At 40.3% G+C, this 22,474-nt stretch overlaps 1 protein-coding gene across 1 annotated transcript in view; it reads right to left on the bottom strand.

The window, feature by feature from the left end:
• Positions 1-22,474, bottom strand: part of LOC118561052 (plexin-A2-like) — a gene marked incomplete at both ends in the record, with an annotated part of 60,503 nt that overhangs the window by 35,795 nt on the left and 2,234 nt on the right. The window contains 4 exons of the mRNA XM_036132803.1: positions 2,025-2,121; positions 5,610-5,763; positions 6,254-6,377; positions 10,040-10,140. Of these exons, the coding sequence (XP_035988696.1) occupies positions 2,025-2,121; positions 5,610-5,763; positions 6,254-6,377; positions 10,040-10,140 (476 nt within the window). The remainder of the gene's footprint in view (positions 1-2,024; positions 2,122-5,609; positions 5,764-6,253; positions 6,378-10,039; positions 10,141-22,474) is intronic.

The following is a 22,474-nucleotide window of genomic DNA, read 5'->3' as shown; positions in this document are numbered from 1 at the left end:
CACACAAAAAGATAAATGTGGTTTGGGTCTCAACAAAAAAAAAAGGAGAAATTAAAAGATCCATATTTGTGCATGAAAATATATGGCCTTAATCTTGTGTGGTAGGGCACAAAAATCCCGGTTTGGAGTGTACGTTTCCGGTTCGCTTCAATCAAGAAGTCAAAAAACAGAGGTCCTTAATGGGTGGACTGTATTTTTGGTTTGATGTTTCTAATTAAGAAAGTTAAGGGAGTAGAGCCATTGACTGACTTGGATTACACAGCAATAAAACCATCTGAAAATGATAAATCTTGATTAGGATGTTTGTCTATAATATTATCCATACATCCATTGTCTATACCTGAGGAGGTGACCCTGGACTCAGTCCATCACAGCAATAATATTGTGCTAACGTAGAATAAAAAAGGTTTAAATCATCTTGGAGAGGTTTTGATATTTAGACAATCCAGTCTCCGAGATCCACTTACATACACCATAAAAGCGCTTCTGTGGGGAAGTCCCTCTGTGGGACTGTTCCTCGGCACAGTACCAGTGTTGTAGCATCTCCACATGCTGTGCAGCGTTTTGGACTGGTTGAATGTTTTTTTTTTTTCCTCCTTTACTTGTTGTGTTTTAAAACGTTTATTTAAGATGATGAACGGAACCTCGGCGCAAGTAAAGACAGACTGATCCTGGGTAGATGTTTTGGGGCGACATTGGGTAGGCGCTCTTTGGCAACTCTGGGCATGCCCTCTGTGGCAGGGTTGCTTACAGATCTCAAGGGCTTAGCAAGGTTCGTGCTCGACGTAAAGTCCAGGTCGATGTCCAGGAAACAGAAGGCAGATGAGGTGTCCAACAAGGGCAAGATGACACAAGGAACCCAAAAGCTTGATCGTGGTCAAAACTTGGCTAGACAAACAAGGGCCGCTGGACATCTACTCACAGAATGGCTTTCAATAGTCTGGCATCAGCTGTTTGTGAAGCCTCGGTATAGAAAGGCACAGAAGCAGGCGTAGGAAGTTGACTTAATGAGGAGCTGGCAGAAGATCACAGGTGGATGGGATCCACTGATTAACATATGAACACAGAGCAGGAGAGGGACAGACAGCTGAGGCCAGAACAAGACACCAGAGACGTTTACATTCAGCTTGATGTTATTTAAGGTAATTAACTTCTTCTTAAATGTAGAGGTAAGTCAATACTTTATTGCTGTTGGGAAAAAAATCGTGTCACTTTTTGAAGTTGCATTGCACAGGTTGTTCCGATAAAACATCGCTGTATTTGTTTGCTACATTTGTGTCTACCGTAGCAGATATCTATGGTACAAAATCGTTGTACCAACACACCCGTGATATTACTGCTGGCGGATGCATTTTAAGATAGAACATTTCTAAACTTTATTTGTCCGGATAAATGCACTCTGTCCCTAGATTAAGCAAAAGAGGAGTCTGTCGCGTTTGCCGGAGTAGAACAAATTGTGCTACAGTGTGGCTTTATGATTAGTAAAAACCTTCTTTAGTTCCTCTTATTTTAAAACTGATGGCAAATAAATCATATCTGCAGCTCTATGTTGCGGCCAGAGACCCAGCGGTGAAAAAAACGGAAATTCAGACAAAGGCTAGCCCTCCAACAATGAGAAAAACTGTTGTTTTTTTACCCCACAATAAAAACTATTCTAGAAATAAATCATAAAATATTTTCAAAAGTATTTACATTATAAAAGCAGGTTTGCAAGGAAAAACAACGTTCACACGTTGGTACTACCTAAAAGAAAACGTGTTGGCTGTATTTAAATCTGTAAAGCGGTAAACGCAGAAGCCGCCACTTAAAGCAAAGTCAAAATAAACAGGCCATGACAAATGCTTCATGCTGATCTAAATTAAACCTGACAGTTAAATTGAACTCTGAGGTTATCTAACAGCACAATCTTAAGTGGGGTTGGAAGCATCAGTACATCATTGCCCTGAATTAAGTTGTGCTCCTCCATCTATTGACCGAATCAAAAGTGGGGGAAGAGGAGCGAGGGGAGGCGGCGCTGCACTCACATCTGATGCGTGCTGCAGTTGTAGAACTTCACCTCCGTGCTGGCAACCATTTGACCCGTCTCGTTCGAATTCAGGCGAAGCTCCACACCGGCCCAGTCTGTTAAAAAACACATTTAATTGAAGAGAGGGGAAGAAAATAACGGGGGGGGAATAAAGGATGAATAACAGAGCCAAACCAAAGACAATTGTAGAGAAAATTGTAAATCTTTGATCATCTCAGATCAATGAGCCACCTGCTGTCTAGGATCCTGCAAGGACATGCTGCTGCTGTCATGAGAAAACCTTCAGTGAAAATACTTCAATTCAAGGATAACTCCGAATGGTTGGAGGAAATTCTACAGCAGTGTGTCCTCACCTAACCTACAATATGTTGAAGCACTAAATAGAAAAGGACATCTATTTTGACTGAGTCTGTAAAAAGTGACACTACATTCGCATCAACCCTATTTGCAGTACTAGGCAAGGGTTTAATTAGGCCCCAAGGCGTTCTCATGAATGTGTGTAAGGAGTAAGTATGACAGCAACTGCTATTGTTTCAGAGAAAGATGGAATATAGAAACAAAACAGAAAATATAGAAAAAAGGAGGGGTTTTTTCCCCATTTGCCATTTTTTTTCATTTTGCAATATGACAACTTTTCAGATTGAATATGAATAAAGCCAAAAACCTTTGGAAACCCTAGATCCACCTGTAGACATTATTTTGTGCAAGGATCCAGCTGATGTAAATAAAACTAAAGTTATAGAGGTTTTAGTAGATAAATGCATAGGATATTTGCCTTTTACGCACAGTTTGGCACATTTTGGCACATTTTGGCACATCTACAACTGTAGAGATGTTGTTTTTACTCCTTGTAACCGGATTAAAAAAAAGAGATAAAATGGCCAGCAAAAAACCTTAGAAAGCATAATGGGAGATGAAGTTGATCAGCAAATAAGTCTGTATCACGGTGGATAAGAAAATGAACAACGTAAGTGTTTACATTATGTTTTTCAAACGAGTGATTATTCTGGTCTTCTTCTGCTGCTGAGTTTTTACATACGTTGATTGTGGTAAACTTATATTTTTAGAATCTGTGAGATCTATGCTTTCAGCAGATTACTTGTTTATGTGGAAGCCATCTGGGAAAGAGCTGGGAGCGAGTCTTGTGGTGATATCATTTTTCAGATTTTGTTTACTTCTTGATTCAACTGCTTGTAGTTTTAACTGTCTTTGGTGATCCTAGAAATTATTTCTATCAGTATTTAGCCAACGTTCTGACATTTTTGTGGATACCACATTTGTCTATGTTTAACTGAGGGAACCAAGAAAAAGAACATTTAACTCCTCCCTGGTACCAGGGGATGCTTTGAGGCTGGAGCTTAAAGGTTTTTACTATAGTTTGCTTCATGCAGTCAGACTTTATTGTAAGCTTACAAAGCAGTTTTCATCTTTAGTTCTCCAGGCTTTCTAAATATTCTTTAGTTTTTCTTTGGACAATCCGTTAAATAATTCATTAGGAGTTGTAAAAATGAACAGGTAAAAGGCTGGACAAGCGTCCATCTAAAAATTATCTACTGCATATGAACAATATCTGAAACCAATGCATTTATGAAAAAGAAAAGAATAACGAGCACAGACTGAACAGAGAACTTGAGAGATGAATAATTCTTTACGAAAAACTCTTTTTGGTTTAAAAACATTATTAGAATGCCAGGCAGGCTGTTATGTTTTACATTTGTTATATAAAAGTAGATTGGGAAAGGAAATTGACAGGTTTCTTGTCACAGGGTGCTAGCAGCCTTAGGCTCTAATTTATAATAGTGCTTTTTTTTTGTTCTTTTTGTTGCTGGGTTTTGTTACATGCACACCCCACTGGAATATTCCTTGTGTTTGAGAGCCAATCTGTGTCTACATGATTCATTGGTCATATATTTGTAATGGTGAGTAACCTTTGTAAAGTTAAGCAGGGACTGAAAATTATTTGATGGACGAAAACTGACGAAAACTTTCATGGTGAAATTCCAAAGGAAAAGGTTTCAAGGATCTTTAAAAATATCACAGAAAAGCATGTCTCCTTTGAAGCAAAATATTAATAAATGAGTGGAAACTCAAGATGGTGTAGAAGAAAAATGTTAGGCAGTACGGCTGCTACTAGGAACTTTCTTTTCAAAAGAATCAATCAACTATTTTTTCTATCAATCTAAAAACTCTTAACTTTCCTCCCAAAAATGTTTTTATTTTGTTCTGATTTAGTTTTTACAATAAATATTCACATTTATTTTTATAATTTAAACAACTTTCCAATTTAAAGTATGAAATATATGTACTATAGATGTACCATTTCAAATAAATTAAATTAAGCCTTTATTATTGGAAGTAAACAAAGACAGAACTCAGTATAGTTCTGAAAAAGTCAGTTTCTATTACATTCCATACTTAATATGCTATAATTGGGATTGTAACTTTATTTGTATTTAGTATGTGTGCATTATCTGAGTTCTGACTCCATCTAAATCAGGGGTCTGCAAGCTTTACGATACAAAAAGCCATTTTTTACTCGGTCCACTTCATTAAAACTCGTTTAGAGCCCCAGGACAACTTTTTTTATATAAATATCTACTGAGGGAAACTACAGGTTTTTTAATCCTTAGGTTTTAAAAACTTGAAAAAAGACGATGGACAAAAAATTTTTTTAATGGAATATTGATATTAGTCCAAAATAATGTAACAAAAGCACATAGTTTACAACCTGATAACAAGGAAAAATGTATCTAAAGATTGATGTTAAAAATATTATTGGTACTTTTAGTGTCATTCTGTTGTGGAAATTCAGTGCAGCAATTTCATGGAATAACTGAAAAACTGCCAAAACCTTTAGTTGTTGTTATATCTGTATTTAAAAACAATACTTGGTTCTTGGAAGGTCCAAAAAGCCACTTGTGGCTCCGGAGCTGCAGATTCCAGACCTCTGATCTAAATGATTCCATAAACACCTACTAAGAGGAGAATTTAGAAGATAATGTGTCTAGTTTTAGAGAGCATTCAGCTACTTTAATAAAAATGATGGGGGCTTGGTCTTGTGTTGGCTCATCTGTAGCTGTTGAGTGTTGTTTCTTCAGCTGCTCCTAATGCATTGTGCCTGTGCTGCACTGCTACAACTAAACCTGACAGAAAACGCAAACTCTCCTTTTAATAACACCTTTATAAGAAATACTTTTATACTTTAGACCACTTCAGGATTTGATAAAGTTGGCATACTCTTAAACCTTGGGTCATTTGACAGTGAGACAGATGCTTTATCCGCCATGTTTGTTTTGAAAATGTAGCTCAGACACAGCCAAGCCCTGACTGGAGAAAAGCACTACTGTGGTTTTAGAGTGGCGCATATATACATGCACATATGCAAAATCGCACACCCAATGGGCTGCATCCACACACAGTTTTACAGTTGTAAGTTTTAATGAAAAGTTGAGAAAACTCAAATAAATTCATAACAATTACGCATCAATCAAAAGTATTGATATCAATGAGTTATTACTCACAACTTCTGTTAGGTCAGCATGTCAAGGCAACCCTAGTTTCCAAATTTAATATCTGCACTCACCTCGTCCCTCCGGTATCTGCGGAACTTCCTTCCCGGCTGGCGAGAGACACATGACTCTATTCCCATTGACGTGGCCTTCTGCTTGGGCCTGCTGGCCAAACGAACAGGTAATTCCAGCAGAAAGGTCTGGAACATTATTCACCTCCAGCAGGAGCTAGAAAAGGCGAAAGCAAAGTTTAATGTGTTGATAGCGACACAGTGCACTGCTAGAGAGAATAACAACACCAACTATAAAGTAACAAAAAAAAAAACGTACTGCATGTGTATCGTAACTGAGTAAAAAGACAGTTTGCATAAAAGCCAATTTGAAAAGCGCTGCTTGGTTATTTTCATTGCATGTTTTCTTTCTCCAATCTTAGTGCTGAACTTAACCAATCAGCTTCTGGCTTCCTCTCCAAATTTACCATTTATCAAATCAGTCCTCCATACTCCAATGCAGTTACACCAAAACAAATCCAATTGATGCCCCGCAGAGAGAGCACAACTCCTGCCGCACTTCACCTCTCACAAAGATAATCTCTGCCGGGCTTACATTTAACTGTATACGTGCGTCTACGAGGCTACTCAAGGTGATTGCTCACAAACACAAGCATTATAAGTGGAGTGGCCGTGCAGCGATCGGTGGGAACGATAAGTAGACTCACAGGGACACTATGTGCTGACACAGCGATACTGTCCGGGTGAGCAATGACCTTCACACAGCGCTCAATGTCAGTCGTGAAGCGGAAGCTCTCCTCTGCCCTCAGACACCGATCTTTCCTTGAACACCTGTGGAATAAAAGCATTTTTATTTAAGCGTGTTTATTGTATTACGTGAAGTCTAAAAATACACTGTTTGTGTGGCTCAGTTTTATGGTTTTATATCAGCAAAACTGAGTACGGTTTATCTGAAAAGCATGAGTAAAAGTAAGTATTGACCAATGCAGGGCCCTAGTGTGTTCATAATGGAGCAACTCAACATCTCTGTTATTTATCACCACTTATCAAGAGCACATTTATGACGGGAAGAGGATTCTCTTCCATAAAACAGCCTAACGCTATTTTACGCTGAAGCAAGCGTCATTGTTGCCTTATTAGAACTTCACATTACAGGTAAAAAAGCTGTTGCCAGCATGAAAATAAAGCTGATAATCACAACAACACAACCGTGGGTAACGCTGTTGCCTTAAAGTAAGAAGGTTATGGGTTTTACTCCCAGCTGAGGACTTTTCATGTGGAGTCGTCATGGTGTCTTTGTGCATGTTTTGGGTTTCAGTCAGCCCTCCTCCCACCAAACCAAAAGCATGTAAGTTTTGCTAACTGGGCACTTTAAATTGCCTTGAGGTGTGGGAGCACATGTCAATTTGTCCTGTGTGTCTCTGCGTTGACCCTTTAATATACTTGACCTCTCTAGGTTGTACTTATTCTCTCACTCATTGATTGACAACTGCATCAATTAAACTCATGGATGGGTTAAATATGTTACTCCATCCATTCATCCATCCATCAGTCCACCACTTCCAGCAGAGAATAACTTCTCAGTCCATTTTCATCCGTATATAGCTTGTTCCCAGTTCAGGTTGGACTCCACCAGGGCTGCAACCTTTCTCTATTCCTGTTTTTCGGTGTTCATGGACAGTATTTCAATGACTATCGAAAGGAGGGTGATTCGTTTGGGATCATCAGGGTTTCATCTTTACATCTTCCACATGATGTGGTTCTTTCAGAGCGTTCCTCTTTAAGCCATGATCTTTCAACTTGCACTGCATCAGTCCACAGTCAAGTGTGAAGCAGCCAGGATCAGAGTCTGCTCTTCTAAATCTGAGGCCAGTGACCTCAAAAGTAAAAAGGTGGACTACTCCCTGTGGGTTTGGGGTTAGTCTCCGCCTCAGGCCCGATTATCTTGGAGTCAAAATCGATGGTAGGGGGTTTGGGGGCGAGTGTCATGGTGGAGGAAAAAAAGAGCAGAGCCAACAAGTGAAGCTCTTTTTTTTTTTTTTACAGGTCTATGATGCGACCCTTACCAATGCTCAAAAGAGGAATCATGCCAGAAAGATCAAAATCCCAGAAATAAAATGCTGAACTGAGCTTCCTCTTTAGGTCCACTGGTCCCCGTCTTACAGATTGGTCGGTAACTTAATTATCTGGGAGGTTCTCACAGTTCACTGCAAAAACGGATCTAAAAATAAGTAAAATGTTCTTAAAGTTAGTGTATTTGTACTTGATATGAGCAGGTAAAAAAGATTATTTGCCAATGGAATGAGTATTTTGACCCCCAAAATAAGATAATTAGACATCCTGTACTTGAAATAAGGTGATGGAGATGAGTTGTTCCTATTTTATTTGCAAAAGTCTTATTCCATTGGCAAATAATCTTACTTACCGGCTCAAATCAAGGATTTTAAGAACATTTTGCTTATTTTAAGTTCCGTTTTTGTAGTGTTTGGGGTTCTCTTTAGAAGAAGTCTGCTCAGTTTGGAGGTTCTCCCAAAAGATCCAAAAGCTGCATAGGGGGATGATTTATCCCTTCAAGCCTGGGGACTTCTTTGGGATCCCTCAGAATAAGTTGGAGCGTTGCTGGGAAAAGGGATGTCTGGTTTTCCCTCCTGGGCCTTTTGTCCCCACAACTTGATTTCATATAAGCAAAAGACAATGGACGGATATAAACAGTGTCACTTAAACAAGTCAATTTTACCATCACAGATAAGTGAGCATGGTAAATTACAAAGCAATAGGCTTTAAAGCCTAAATCCTAAAATGCAATTAAAAGTAATGAGAGAAAGGTTGGGCAGCACAGCAGGGCATCACAGGGATTTGTATAAGAGACAAAAGCTCACTGAACATACAGTTAAACTACAAGTGGATATTGAAAATTTCAAGCCGTTTGTCCATTCTTAGAAATGAGGATTAGTTGCTAAGATACTTTTTGTCCCTGTTGTGTACTTGTGCATGGTGTGGACGGTTCGTCTCTGCATTTTCCGATGGAAAAAGACACAGTACCAAAGTATCAGCTGTAGAGTTGACTTCTAATAGCAAATCCGGGGAGTATTTTGGCTGTAAACCATCATGCCTTTCTTTGAACGCATAGTAAAAGGAGAGTAATACAGGCTCAGATGCAGCTGAGGGGGTGACACCTCCTGAGAGAACTCACAGAGCATTGAGGCCTCTTGCTGTAATTACGGCTCACTATAAAGGTGGATTGGAAACACGGCGGCAGCTGTTGCTGGCTCTGCTCCTTGAGGCGAACAACGGCTACGAGAGCACCGATCACCTTCTGACCGCTCATCAGCTGAAGTGTCGAAGAAAAAAGGCACCTTTCATCTCTGACTGTCTTTCATTGCCTTTTATTTTGTTTCTTTCATTCACTGTGTTTTTGTCTGATCAAACCATTTGTTCCCCTTTTTTTCCCTTTTTTTTTTTTCCTGCAGGCTTTTTACATGTGCACAAACACCCCATGCCCACTCTGTTGGAAAGGTGCTTTGGTGCAAATCACCACGGGTGGGAAAGTGAGATGCTGAAAGCAGTCAACATGACACTGTGAGCATCATTCAGAGAGCTGAAAAAGACCCCAATCTGAATTTAACAGGACAGAAAAACAAAGCGGTTTTACTCTGCAGTGTGGGGGATCTTTTCGGAACGGGAGGGAACAACAGCCTGCTCGCTCATAGATAGGTTTAGTTCAAATAAAGTGTTATGAGATTTGCAGACACAATTTGCTTTGAAAAAAAACAAAACTGCTATTTAATGAGATAATTTGGATTTTAAAAAAGCTTTATTTTTTGTTAATCTCCCCATTTTCCCAAGTTTGATGATAGTGAGAGCTGTAATTCAAATAATGCTGATCACCATCGAGATATTAATAGCTGAAATGCAGACTTGAAATGATGAGACGGGGATAAATCCCTCACTGAGGTCAGCTTCAAACACAGCGGCTGCTGCAGAAATGCACGCTTTTAATCTTCTGAATCCCCTTTGCTCCATATCGAACTGTTATGCAAGCTAACCTGGGGTCAGATAATTAAGATGGAAGAGATAAAGCTTGCTCCATCAGGTCCGAAATGTTCCACGGGTATGTAAAAAGTGCATCTCCTACGCGGGCTGTGACCGCGCGGCTAATCCCTCTTTCCTCCATTAACACCCGTTGTCCTTTCGTCTGGCAGACAATGAAATCTAGAGATCATGCAGCTTCTGCTTTCCTAAATGCCGCTATTTATCAGGGATCACAAAGTCCAGCAACCACTTCCCTGCTTTTCTAGTTTTCCTGCCAGATGTTGATAATGGGGAGGTCCAGAGACTTTAATAAGAGTGCTATATCAAACCGAACAAATCATGGGACTACAGGCTTAACCTCGCTTAGCTTTCCCTGCAAGCGGTTTGGTAAACAGTGACGTTGTGGTTTTAATCCATCTGCTTTGGTGGGGGTATGAGGAAAATAAAGGGAGCAGACTCACATGTTGTACAGCACGCACCAGCCACAGTGGGGATCACCAGCACTGAGGCACTCAGCACATGTAGCGTACTGTTCACACGACTCCACGGGGACCTGGACCACCTGGAACAGGAGAACGGCAACAGGAGAGAAAGCTTGGGAGGTCAACAACAGCTGAGAGCAAGTAAAACATATTAGAAAAACAATACTTGTTTTTCAAATACTGTTTTTAACCTTTCTTTAGGTTATGAAGAGTTTTAAGATAAATGCAGTCCAGAATCAATGACCATGTAATTTATAATTTATTATTAGGCGAAGAAACTGAATAAATACAGTCGCAGCTGCATGCAAAATGACGCATGCCTCCTGGTCCTTTTTAACAAATAAAAATCTGGAAATGTTGCCATTCATTTGTATTGTTACCCCATTAGTCAATTCAGTCCCATTCATTTTCGTGCCAACTCGGATTAGCTTCTCTGTCCTGCTGAAGAAAGGCATTACCACAGCATGATGCTACCACTGTCATGCTTCAACATCAGGAAAGCAATCCTCATTTTATTTTTCTCCACGTGTTCTGTCTTGGCATTTTTAACCATGGGCAGCCGTGCCCAGCACAGAGGCAAATCATCAGTGATGCACAGGAGAAGCAGTCTTTAAGTCAAAGAGGTACAGCGTCAGAGACGTAGGGCAGATGTGTTTGTCTGAGGTGCATTACAATTTGAGTCCTGGCTAGGGATTGCAAGACCTATTGATGTGTTGTGTTGCATATGTTAGGGAGGATGGGATGGGTCCCGAGATGCCATCAAATCCCCATGGAGGCCATCTCCCCAACAGGGCCCCCCTAGTCCTAAGCATGCCCTCACCAATACAACTCCAACTGAAACCAGGGAGCCCCCAGAGAGCCCCAAAAATTACAGAATGGCAGCCCCCTTTTGTGTGGGAAGACCCTGGCCAGCCATGTGAGGTGAGCCTACCGCCAAAAGCTCAGAACCCAGTGATCCTGCAAACCAGCCAGGACCACAAGATGGCCCCAGCAGATGAAGTCAGTCTCCAAACCCCCACTGTCCACCAGAGCATAACTCAAATCCCTCGAGTAGCTTTCAACTCCAGACCATGTTCTGGTTTTAAAGTGACAAAATGGAAAAAAATTTCACAGGGGAGGTGTATGTGTGTGCCTCTGCACCTTATAATCAAGATCAACCGCTGCACCTGTGCTCCTCCAACGGCAGCGCAATCACACTCACTCCATTCACTTGTTTCCCTGCCTTCATATTTGCCGTTTCCACAGTCAGCCGTAGCCAGATTTCTGAAAGCCTAAGAGGATGTCCAGTAGTCCTTGCCTTCCATGCCGTGTTTCTGGATTCCCCTGTCACGCCTTGCCCCTGTCGGGTTTCTGTTTTTCTGGACATATCACAACCTCGAGCCTCTCCTAGCCTTTTGAATTTCTCTGCTTATGTCAGCCTCCAGTATATGACCCACGCCTGCCTTGCAGAACTGACCCAAGCCTCAGCCCTTCTGCCTGTCACCTGCTGCTGTGAGCAGCCTGCATCGGCACCATCAGGTTTCTGCTCACTTCAGCTTAGAGTTTTCCTGTCTGCACCAGGTTCTGTTTGTTTTATTAAACCTTTTAAAGAGCAATACCGTGTCTGGCTTAAATATCAGGGTCTCTCTTCTGTCTGGGCTTAACAGGAAGGTATACTTAGGGAAGATGAGGTGCATTAATTTGCATGCAACTAAACACAGCACAGTGCCATTTTACCTTTGTGGAGAAACCTACAGAATAATGAAAATACTAAATAGCTTTTTTCATGTTTAACCTTCTTATAAAGGATCCCAAGGCTGATTTGAATTTCCTTTGAGATGAGTCGCAAAGGTCTGCTACAAAATAATGCAACTACTACATTTATAGCCACTACCCATTTTTTTCTATCCCGGTGCATGGAAAAATAACTTAAAGGAACACCAATTTGAGTTATTTACGTATCTTTTAATTTTTAACTATGCTTCAGCACCACAAACAAGAAAACAATGTGCTACAGCAGGGCTATTCAACTCATTTGCTTAGGGGCCCACAGTTGCTAAAGGCCAACAGCTCAGGGGTTGGACATCCAGCAATTAAAGTTATGTTATAAATTATGACAATTACTAATTGTCATACTAATTGAAATGTGTAATTCAAAGGAAAAATGACAACTGTTTGAAATGCTTTCATCATTTATGTAAAAATGAAAAAGAAACGTGAAAAAATATGTATACATTTTTGTACACTTTACAACTTGTTCAAAATAGAGACACAAATGAAAGGAAAATGCATGAATCTCATATCCTTTCAGACAAAAACAGAAAGGTATATGGTTGTTTCCATTTCAATGAGTAGTCTTAGAGTCTAATGGTGCGTTCACACAAAAACGTGTTTTGAGTGTCAAAAAGGCGTCTAATGCCTCTACTTGGATGCTCTGAGCAAAGTGTGGACAGACTGTTCTGATGCACGTTGGGAGGAGCTACCCAGTTCTTTTCCTCAAATCCAGGGTAATATTTACCGTGTTAGAAATTTTGATAACTTACCCAAGATCCCAACTTCCTCGCTAAATGCTCCTCCAGGTAAGGTCCTTTACTGTCTCTGTAGTGAAAGCTCGACTGATCATAGATAATAGGATGGGAAAAAGCAGCGACGATGGGCTGTCCTCCATTGTTGACTTCCCAGCTTTATCATGATCCTTCGGTCCCATTGAAAAATCTGCCACTACATCATATTGAGGAGTCTTTCTGATTGGTTGACACTCTGCGTCCAGCTGCAAAATTTCAGATTTTCCAAGTCAAGTGTCTGCAGCTTCAAATGCTCAGATGCTTGAAAGCTCAGAACGTGCTGCTCCTGATGCTTGAAACGTGCCGCAGGCCCACTATAGACTTTGCATGTAAACCAGAGGCTCCTGATGCTCAAAATGCATTTGGTGTGAATGTGCAATAAATGCTAGTAGACAACAAAGTTGCAGCTAATACAAAAAAATGATGTAGCTGATTTGGTGAGCTCAACTTTTACTCTTTAAAAAAAAAGTTTCACCATAAGATAAGATAAGCTTTATTGATCTCACAATGGAGACATTCACGTAGTGTAGCAACCCAAGGGGAGCTCCTGAGAGATACTGTAGTGCTACTTGGCTTGAGTTTTCATGGGACTGTTCATTTGTTTTTTTTTTGTTTTTTTCAGTTTAACCTGTTGCTTCATTAACCGTCTCTTCATTGGTGTAGGGGTGTTAGGGGGGTGAAGCAAAATAGACAGTTCTGCACCATGAGTGAAGTGTCTGTACTCTTTAGTGACACCCTCCTTTTCTTCCATATTGTAGCCAATTAACTTCCCTTAAAATAGCTCTTTTATGAGAAACAGGAAGCAGGACTTGCTGTTTGATATGGTTAAACACCTACACTAATACTATTGGTAGTAACTTACAACTGACAGCCAAGTTTCTTGCCTGAGGGGTTTTTCACTGATTATTCCTTTTTTAATTAATTTTTTTCTTCATTTTTCTTTTTTTTTTTTTTACTTGAAAGCCATTGGTGGGCTGGATTGCAATCACCCGTGGACCACTTCCGGTCCATGGGCCGCCGGTTGAAAAGCCCTGTTCTGCTGTATGAAGACAGCCACGTACTTGCAATTGTGTCTGGAAACCATTAGTTTTCCATTAACTGCTAAAAGCCGCTGATGTTACACCACCGCTGCATACCAAGCCATTTGGAGCAGCAGCCTGAGCATGCCTGGTTTCTACTTGGTTATTATTCTAGGTCTGTACATATGATGCAAGCAATTTCCTGATGTAAGCAATCAGAAATGAAGAGTGGATTATGGATTAGAGTGTCTCCGGTGCACTTGATAGCATAAGTGGGTGCTCTCTCAGGTCTGTGTAGGCAAAATGGATTATCTGTTGCTCCCTACAAATAACTCTTCTCTTCTTTTTTTTTTTTTTTTAAACAGCAGTTCAGAACCCATTCGTGGCATTCCATTAGCAAAATGATTTTGCAGCACGGGAGGGGCAGAGGGCTCTAATCCATGAAGAGTTGTGGTCCAGAGCTCATCCAAACTAACATCATTGGTCTGTGGATTGCAAACAGCATGACCTTTACAAGGGGAGAGCAATAGATCTGCTTTCTGGTGGTCTACAAAGATGTAACGCTTGCTCTGACCATCAGGTACGATTTAATTAGCAGATCTGTCATTCATAAAAGCTTACGAAACTTAACCCAAAAAGATCAAAAGCTTCCTTAGGCCAACTTCAGAACCAACAAGATCATACATAACGTTTAAAAGAAAAGTGCAGGATCTGGATTGTGTGCAGGGTTTTGAAGATTCCTTCTCCTGCATGGTAAGAGCACAGCGGACTCACCATTGTGCAAGATAGTATGAACGTTTGTTTTGAACTCATGCAAAACTGAAGAGGCAGTTTTCTATAATTTTGGCAGTATTTCAGTGTCTTAGGGTGAGGCATGGTGGCAACACTGGTAACCTTATAGATGATTTCAGACTGATATACATATGCCTGGATTATGAATTTGAAGCAGAAATGCCCAAGATGGCCTAGCCTCCAGACTAAAGCCCCATCCTGTTTAGACTGTGCAAACCAAGTAAATTATATACAGACTTTAATCATGGCTAAATTATAACACTCTTAGCACCTTGGCTGGAATGCATATCAGATCCAGCAGCTGTCATGGCTTCAGCATCTTGCCAAGAAGGTGCCACAAACAATCTACGCACTTGATATCCATAAATACCGTACCAGGTTGAGGCCTCTCACACATAGAAATCAATATGCTCCAGATTCTAGCTTAGGAGAAGTGCACACTTATACAAATTGCTTACAATTTACATACAAACTAGGACTGTCATGCAAATGTGTTTAATACTGAGAAAAAGGAAAAAGAATGAGCAGCAGAACCTTGCAGTATTATTTAAATCAACTATAGGTTGTAAAGGTCTATCTACAGAGCGATAGACCTGATTTCAGCGATAAAGCTACAGTTAGATCTCTATTACATATTAATTAAGCCTTCGTCTATTTAGATCTAGCAAGCCTGCCTGTTCTAAAAATTATCCGAACTTAGACTCAGAATTAAAATAGATACACTAAAAGTCTTTAAATGTTGCAAATATTTAAGGAACGTCTAAATCAAAACTTCATTTGATTCAGTATGGAGTAAATTAATCCTTTTTTTCAGTTGTGACATAGCAGTGGTAATATCAGTAGGAGGAAAATAAAGCATCTGTATTTTTGTGCATTTAAGAACTATTGTAAAAAGTGGTAAAAATAACAAAAAATGATTTGTACTGTCATGTATATGAATACAACAGGTATTTTAAACTGACGTGTTATTTAACTGTCCGCTCTATACCACCAGAGACATTACCTCAGTTCCATTTTCAAAATCTTTGTTCAGTGTGCATCCTAATTTCCAAACAGAACTTCGCTCTAAGCAGCGTAACGCTAATTACTGTGTGATTCAACCATGAAAAGCCTCCTAAACTGAAGGGAGGAAAATAAGACTGTTTCTTTAAACTAGTTTAAAACTCAATCTCAATAAGCAGTTTTTGCGCAAAGACACTTTGTTTCTTTAGCTGAATCTATAATAAAATAATAGCCATTAAATCAGTCTGTTTGTCATAAAATAGTGTTAAAATGCCAACAAGTTAGTTTCCGAAAAAAACAGAATTTTGCAAATAGTTTTCCTTAAAACCTTGACTTTTAAATAAAGGTTATTATGGTAGATAGTTTTAAGGATTTGCTACATAAGGCACATACTGTGCAATATAGTATCAAGGTCAGGATCATGGGCTGGTAGATAATGAGTAAAAAAAGAGCCGAGGTCCAAGGAAAAACATTTAAAAGCCTTAAGAAATAGGAAGATTAAGCAAGACTACTTTGAAAGATTATAAGAAAATATGGCCTGTGAGAAGCTAAATCAAAATAGATTGGGGTGGTGTGAAAGCTGGTGGTGTAAAAGCTTAACAACATAAATGTAAATAACCAAGATATAGTATGTTGTATGCCATCATTAAAAAGGAAATGTAATTACTTTTTATAACGGCTGCAGTATTTCCACCACATAGCCGTGTTTATGTGAACTGTTGTCTTTTCATATATGCAATTCAATAAATTCACCCTTCATTAATATTTAATGCACTGTATCTAATTATGTAAATGTGTTGTAAATCATTCATGACAACACAAAATATCTAACATTTAACCTTTGTTTAGAGATATTTTTTTTCCATGAGAAATCGATCATTCTAACCAAATGCAAAAACAACAAAAATTGTTTCTTTCAGTCTGTTTACTGTTAAATGCCTGTCAGCAGTGCCAATCACAACAGAGCTGGAGAAGAACAGCATTACATTTCATTTTGTAGCATTTTGAATAAAAAAAAATATTATTTACAACATCTGGAACATCCTCAAAGTAATGTGCGACCTCATGATCTACACAATTTTCCACCACTTTACCCTCTCATCCGGATTAACTGGACGTTTGCGAATGACGCCAGATGAATGTCCAGGCATTTAGAGCTCTGCAATGTTGACATCCTATACCCGCAGTGTGATTTGGAAAATCCTTTAAAATAACACATCAGTACCATGTGACAGATGAATATTTCAGGTCATATTAGGACACAACAAGATGAGAACTCCTTTCAGGATTGATCTCAGTCTGAAGTCATTTTAATGCAGAGCTTGTAAAGACCACAGTTCTGATACAGTAATTTAACACATACAGTAATGTTAGCGCCACTCAAACTCCTGAATGTTTAGGTGATAATAAAAACTAAGGTGTCATGTGAGGTAATGCAAAAGGAGCCAAATGGGCATCGGGTTATGCAATGGGGAGCAACAGGCATTGCAACGGAAGAGCCCAGAAACAAACAAAGACAACCAGTGATCCTAAATACTGAGGGAAGATGGAGGAAGACAATAGGCTGCAGGTAAGTCAATCAGTCAGGTGATAATAAGGAACAGCTGAGGCAGAGTGAATGCAGGAAGCTGAGGGAGTCAGATGAATTAGCCAGAAATGCGTTGAACAGGGATAAAAGAAAACCCAGGGGAAAAACCCAACAACAATATTTCTAAGTGAACAAAGACCGGTGCCTATCTTCAGCGATCATCGGGCAAGAGGCAAGGTACACCCTGGACAGGTCACCAGTTTATCACAGACCAATTGAGCCAACAGTCATGTTTTTGGACTGTGGGAGAAAGCCAAAGCACCAGAGGGATCCCATCCATGCACAAGGAGAAGCAATGGTGTACAAATGCTTTAAGAACTTTCAATAACATGAGGTTATATTTACCTAAAGTGAACTCCTCATAAAGATCAGGGAGCTGATTTATAAAATACTTATTGTGTGGAAGCTATACTAAAAGTTTGTGTATGCCCAAAAGCCGAAAATGGCATATGGCAAAAAAATCCCGATTTATAAAAGCATGTGTACCACACCAGCAAGAATTTTGCTTTATAAATCACAATTGTATCTGAATGTTTGCAACAAGGTTCCGCCTCATGTGTTGCCCTCTACATGCCTACATTCAAACGAAACTGGTCAATGCAAGGCACCTCATTAATGTGTATTTAAATGAGTCCGCAAATCATTGTTTCTTTCATGGTTAACATCATGGTGAGCAACCATAGAGAAAAGAGCAAAGAAACTGTGAAAAAAATGACCCAGAAAGGCCTTTATTTAATGTGTAAATCAGAGGTAAAAGCACATATGTTGACCACATTAAAGGAACTTCTCAAAAAGTGTCTTAAACGTCACATGATATCCTGACAAAGCCGTGCGCCACATTGAAATTTGTATCTTGAAGGAGATCGTGCATCCGGATGGTCAATGTGAGGAGAGAGGAGGCCAGCAGCGATGCCCCACTCCCCCCACCTGTGGTTGTTAGAGCACTTTAGAAATACAATTTGATTGGTTGGTTAGTTGATTGATTGGTTGATTGACTGACTGACTGATTGATTTGAAGGAGGACCAGCACCTTGGTGTAGTCATTGTCATCTGTAGGTCATAGCAGAACGTGGTGCTCTGCTTACATGTCATCGTAATGGGCCAGGAAATCTTTGATCCCCGGAAACGCATTCCCTCCTAATTCTCCTTTGGTGTTATGATTCCAGTCACCCTCCTCCTGCTCCCTTTATCATAGTGGTCTGATGCACCTTTTTGATCCTCTTGCTGCTACAACACAATTAACCTGATTCAGAGCACTTGGTCTTTCGCCTTTATAAACTGGGTTTCCACTGTCAGCCAGTGCCAGATTATAGAAAACAATGTAGTGAGTAAATGTCCAGCGTGCGTCTTTGCCTGTCTGTCAAGTTTCCAACCCGGTTTTTGTATTTCCTCACCTTGCCCTTATAGGATAACCTGACAACAACCAGATGCAAGTCTCGCTCCGCCTAGCTCCACTCACATACATCTGGGTCACCACCATAGGAATTGCCTTTAATAAAGGCTGGGGCTTATCAAAAATTCTTGCATATGATTGGATAAGCCACTTGTCTGTCATCTTTATCGACGTGCTATTTCAACCACTCACACCGAAGCTAACCCGTGACGCTGATGAGAGCGACGCAGGGAAAAAAAAAAACAGCCGGCAAAGCGCCACGGGTCGGAGTCGATCCCGGGCGGACCGCATTGAGGACTAAAGGCCTCCTAATATGGTTCGCGCTAACCGCTAACGGTTAGTGGCTAACCGCTCGTTAGCGGCTAACCGCTTGCCAAATCCAGTCGGGAGAAGGGCGAAAACATTGTTTCCACCAACAAAAGCCTTCAGAGGTGTTCTCTGATGTTCTTTTAATGAAACAATATCAGGTAGATTGGACAACACAGAAGAAATAGCAGCATCAATGCTAACGCTTGCTTCCTCGATGCGAGCCGCCATTGTTGTTGGAATCTCACGGTCGCTTCTCCACTACATCACATCCAGGAAACACCTGCCCTGCGTCCTGATTGGCCAGACCATAAATTTGGTTGGGGAAATCACTTTCAATGAGCGATGTCCCAGATGTATGTGAGTGGAGCTAGGCGGAGCGAGACATGCATCTGGCTGTTGTCAGGTTACTTATAGGACACCTCTTTGGCTTTCTGTTTTCCAGATGCGACCCGGACTGTATCACGACCACGACCCTTGTCAAGACCGAGGAATCTGTCAGTTATCACCCTACGGATTGTGCCCAGAGCCTGCCTTAGCACACCTGGCCAGATCAGTCTTGGAACATATGCCTAGAGTTACCGGTGTGCTCCTGCCCAGAGCTGTCAGTGTTTTGCCAGTTTAAGGGTAAAGCAACACCATGTCAGGCTTGAATGTCGGGTTCTGTGTTGGCAAGGTCTTCCATTAGTGCCGCATCCACCATGCAGCATTACACATGGGTGTCATTATGGTATTAAAATGTTTACAGCAATCAGTGTGATTGAGAGTTTGCGTGAGGGACTGCATGTTCTGACGTCAAGTTTTGTTTTTTATAGCTCAATGCCTTTGCCTGGGAAGAGACATATGCAAGATTTGGTCCACATTTTGTGCACACGTAAGTTTTTTTAAATGAGACCCAAGGTAACTTTCAGTTCTTTAACCTTGGAAAGTCATGGAGTCAACTTTGAGGTAAAGAAGGTACATTTTAAGTTTTTTTCTTTTAAAATATACTATAAACTGTTGAATAAAAAGTTGACAGAAGTGATACTCTTGCTGTAAGGTCAGAGCAGGCTTGTGAGACTGGTAGAAAATGAAATTGTGAGGTGAAATGTTGTCCTGTGATTGACTGGCGACCTGTGTAGGGTGTTTCCTGCCTCTCGTCTAATGACCGCTAGGGATAGGCACCAGCACCCCCACCCCTGGATGGGAAGATGTGAAATGTGCATCACCATCAGGACAACAGAAAGAGAACCAACCGACTGCTCATTTATTTGCTAGAAATAAATGCACCGCTTATGTTCAGAAGAACAGATGGAGGATGACATGTTGGCTGTTTTTTTAGCAGACTTTGGAGGCCTGAAGCTTAACAAACCACCACCTGGTGCCAGAAACTTAAAACAATCTGTTAATACTTAGTCTCTCCTTAAGGTCCTATTAGCAAAGTTTTTCAGCCTGGCAGGAGCTGGATTCTGCATATGCATGGATGTTAGGGCATCCCTGTAGTTCACATCATAGGAATAAAAACTACTAGTGGGAAACTAAATAGGATACAAACTGCTTCAATGCCTTCTAGTAAAATTATATTCATGCTCTGTTTTCACATTCTCTATTTTTAAGCGGGTGTCAAGGAAAATGTATTTCTTAATCACCAAGAGCTGAGTTCTGTTCTTCATGTTGCTTGGAAAATCTAAGATATACATATACCGCGTTACCCTATTAAGCCCATCCTTGCAGATCTAATCCAGTTTAGAAGAATCTTTGAAACACTTGGAAAATTGCTTAGAATTAATGGATTTGCTAGAGGAAGATAAAGTCATCAGCAGCACTGGTCACTGATAACAGCTTAATGTTAGGAACTACAATCAGCAGCTCTAGGATTTAATTGGCAGAAGAGAAGGAGCACATAAATGTGCACCTCCGCACAGGCCTCTACAAAAGGGCCTCAAAGTAATAAATGAGATGACTCATACTAAAACCGATCAAATAAAAGCTGCAGAACCGAAACAGGAAAGGACAAGAGAAACTGGCCACAAATTAGGAGCAAAAGTAATACCGCTAATAACAATAATGTCTCAATTATATATGCTGTTTTGCTACAGAATGGCAAGCAAAGTATTAGATACCAAGCCTAAAAGACGACAACAACAAGGACAAAAGAATGCAACTGAAGATAAAGGTAAGAGAACAGGAGCAGGAGACTTCAAAACCACAGAAAAATGTAAAATATCAGTGTGTGAAGTTTTAATTGTTCACAGTCAGAACCACCGTACTAATAAGCCTGGTATTTTTCAATTAGTATCCAAATCAAAAGAACTTGGAAGAGGATAAAGTAAATACTAAAGCCTTTAATGTTTGTATGTATTCTGCAATTTGACAGGAAAATGGGGGAATATGACTTCCTCAACTCAAAATAGGTTGAAGTGCTTTTACTGCTGTAAGGGGAGGATCTTTTTTAATTAGTACCCGAGCCAGAAACAATTTTCAGCACCCAAAGCCAGCCACGGTTACCCTCTGCATCCAGCTTCCTGAGGAATGGACATGCAAACTAGCGCTGCAACAGCCACGGCACAACTGGCAGGTAATGGTCATACTACTCCCCCAACAAGATGGCGCCCTGGTTGGTGAGTCACATTTCCCACATGAAAAACTGCCCCTAGCTACAGAAGAACGACAAGTACAGCAGCAATGGTTTTAAGAGGCTGAGTGTGGTTAGCAAATGCATAAACACATGGTGAAATTATGCAACAAAATTTAGTCAGGTGTCGATGTTTGTCAGGAAGTTTTTTTTTTTGGTACACCAGGTTTTGCTTTGCAGATTCACGCATAACTTATGAGTCCTTTAGGATTGTGTCTTCGTCTCTTTCTCGGTCTACGAGTTGGGGAAGCGGCAAAACCTTTGCAGACACTGACCAAAAATAGCAGCTTCATTTCCTTTTAAACTGAAAGTGTTATGACTGTCTGTGAGCAATGAAGTAGTTGGGTTTAAAGGGAATGTGACAATGAGGCGACGCTACATGTCAAATTGCATATTATTGTTTTAAAAATGCATCAGTTGGTTTTTCCTTTTTCGTTTGGTTGGAATTTGTGTTTGTTTTCTGGGCGTGTCTTCACCTGCAGTGGAGGGACCTATTCCTGGCATGTCACACTCAGGTGCGCAGACAAAACAGTCCCCAGGGGTTTGCACACAATTTATTGGTTCCGGGTATGGGTCAAACTGAGAGGCTGATTAAAGAGGGGTGATACTGGCCAGAGCACATTTTTCTGTTCATACAGATTTTCAAGTAATTATTGGAATGTGTTTAAGATATTTTCAGTTTGTATTATATTATTCATTGTATTATTCAGTTTATAAATGTATTGTTTTGTTTGCTCTTTGTCTAGTGTAAACAGTGTTGTATTTTTTTGTCCATTTTCATTTGATGCAACCCTAATAATATTTTTTTTCCAATTTATGTTCATTTATATTTAAGCTGTTTGTCATTTGTTGATTGTTGTTGGGTGTCAGTGGTTCTGTTTGGTTACACCGCTGGCTACAAAATGAAAAAAAAAAAAAAAGACGCCTCCACAGATGTCACATTGCTTTGTTTTTTGACTGCCGTTTGGGTCCCACTTCCACGGCCGCTCGACCAGTTTGACAAGCAGGTGACAGGGATATTCAGACAAAAGTCTTTTACCAGGCAAATCAGTACATTCACGTTATCAAGGAAATATCCAAGGACCCAGCCACACTACTCTCACCTCACAAAAAACACTATTTGTAGTTTTGATATTTCATCAAGTAGAATATTTGGG

Source organism: Fundulus heteroclitus, unplaced genomic scaffold (genome assembly GCF_011125445.2).
Source record: "Fundulus heteroclitus isolate FHET01 unplaced genomic scaffold, MU-UCD_Fhet_4.1 scaffold_543, whole genome shotgun sequence".
NCBI lineage: Eukaryota > Metazoa > Chordata > Actinopteri > Cyprinodontiformes > Fundulidae > Fundulus > Fundulus heteroclitus.
The sequence above is the reverse complement of the archived record's forward strand: the minus strand, read 5'-3'. Positions and strand labels throughout refer to the sequence as shown.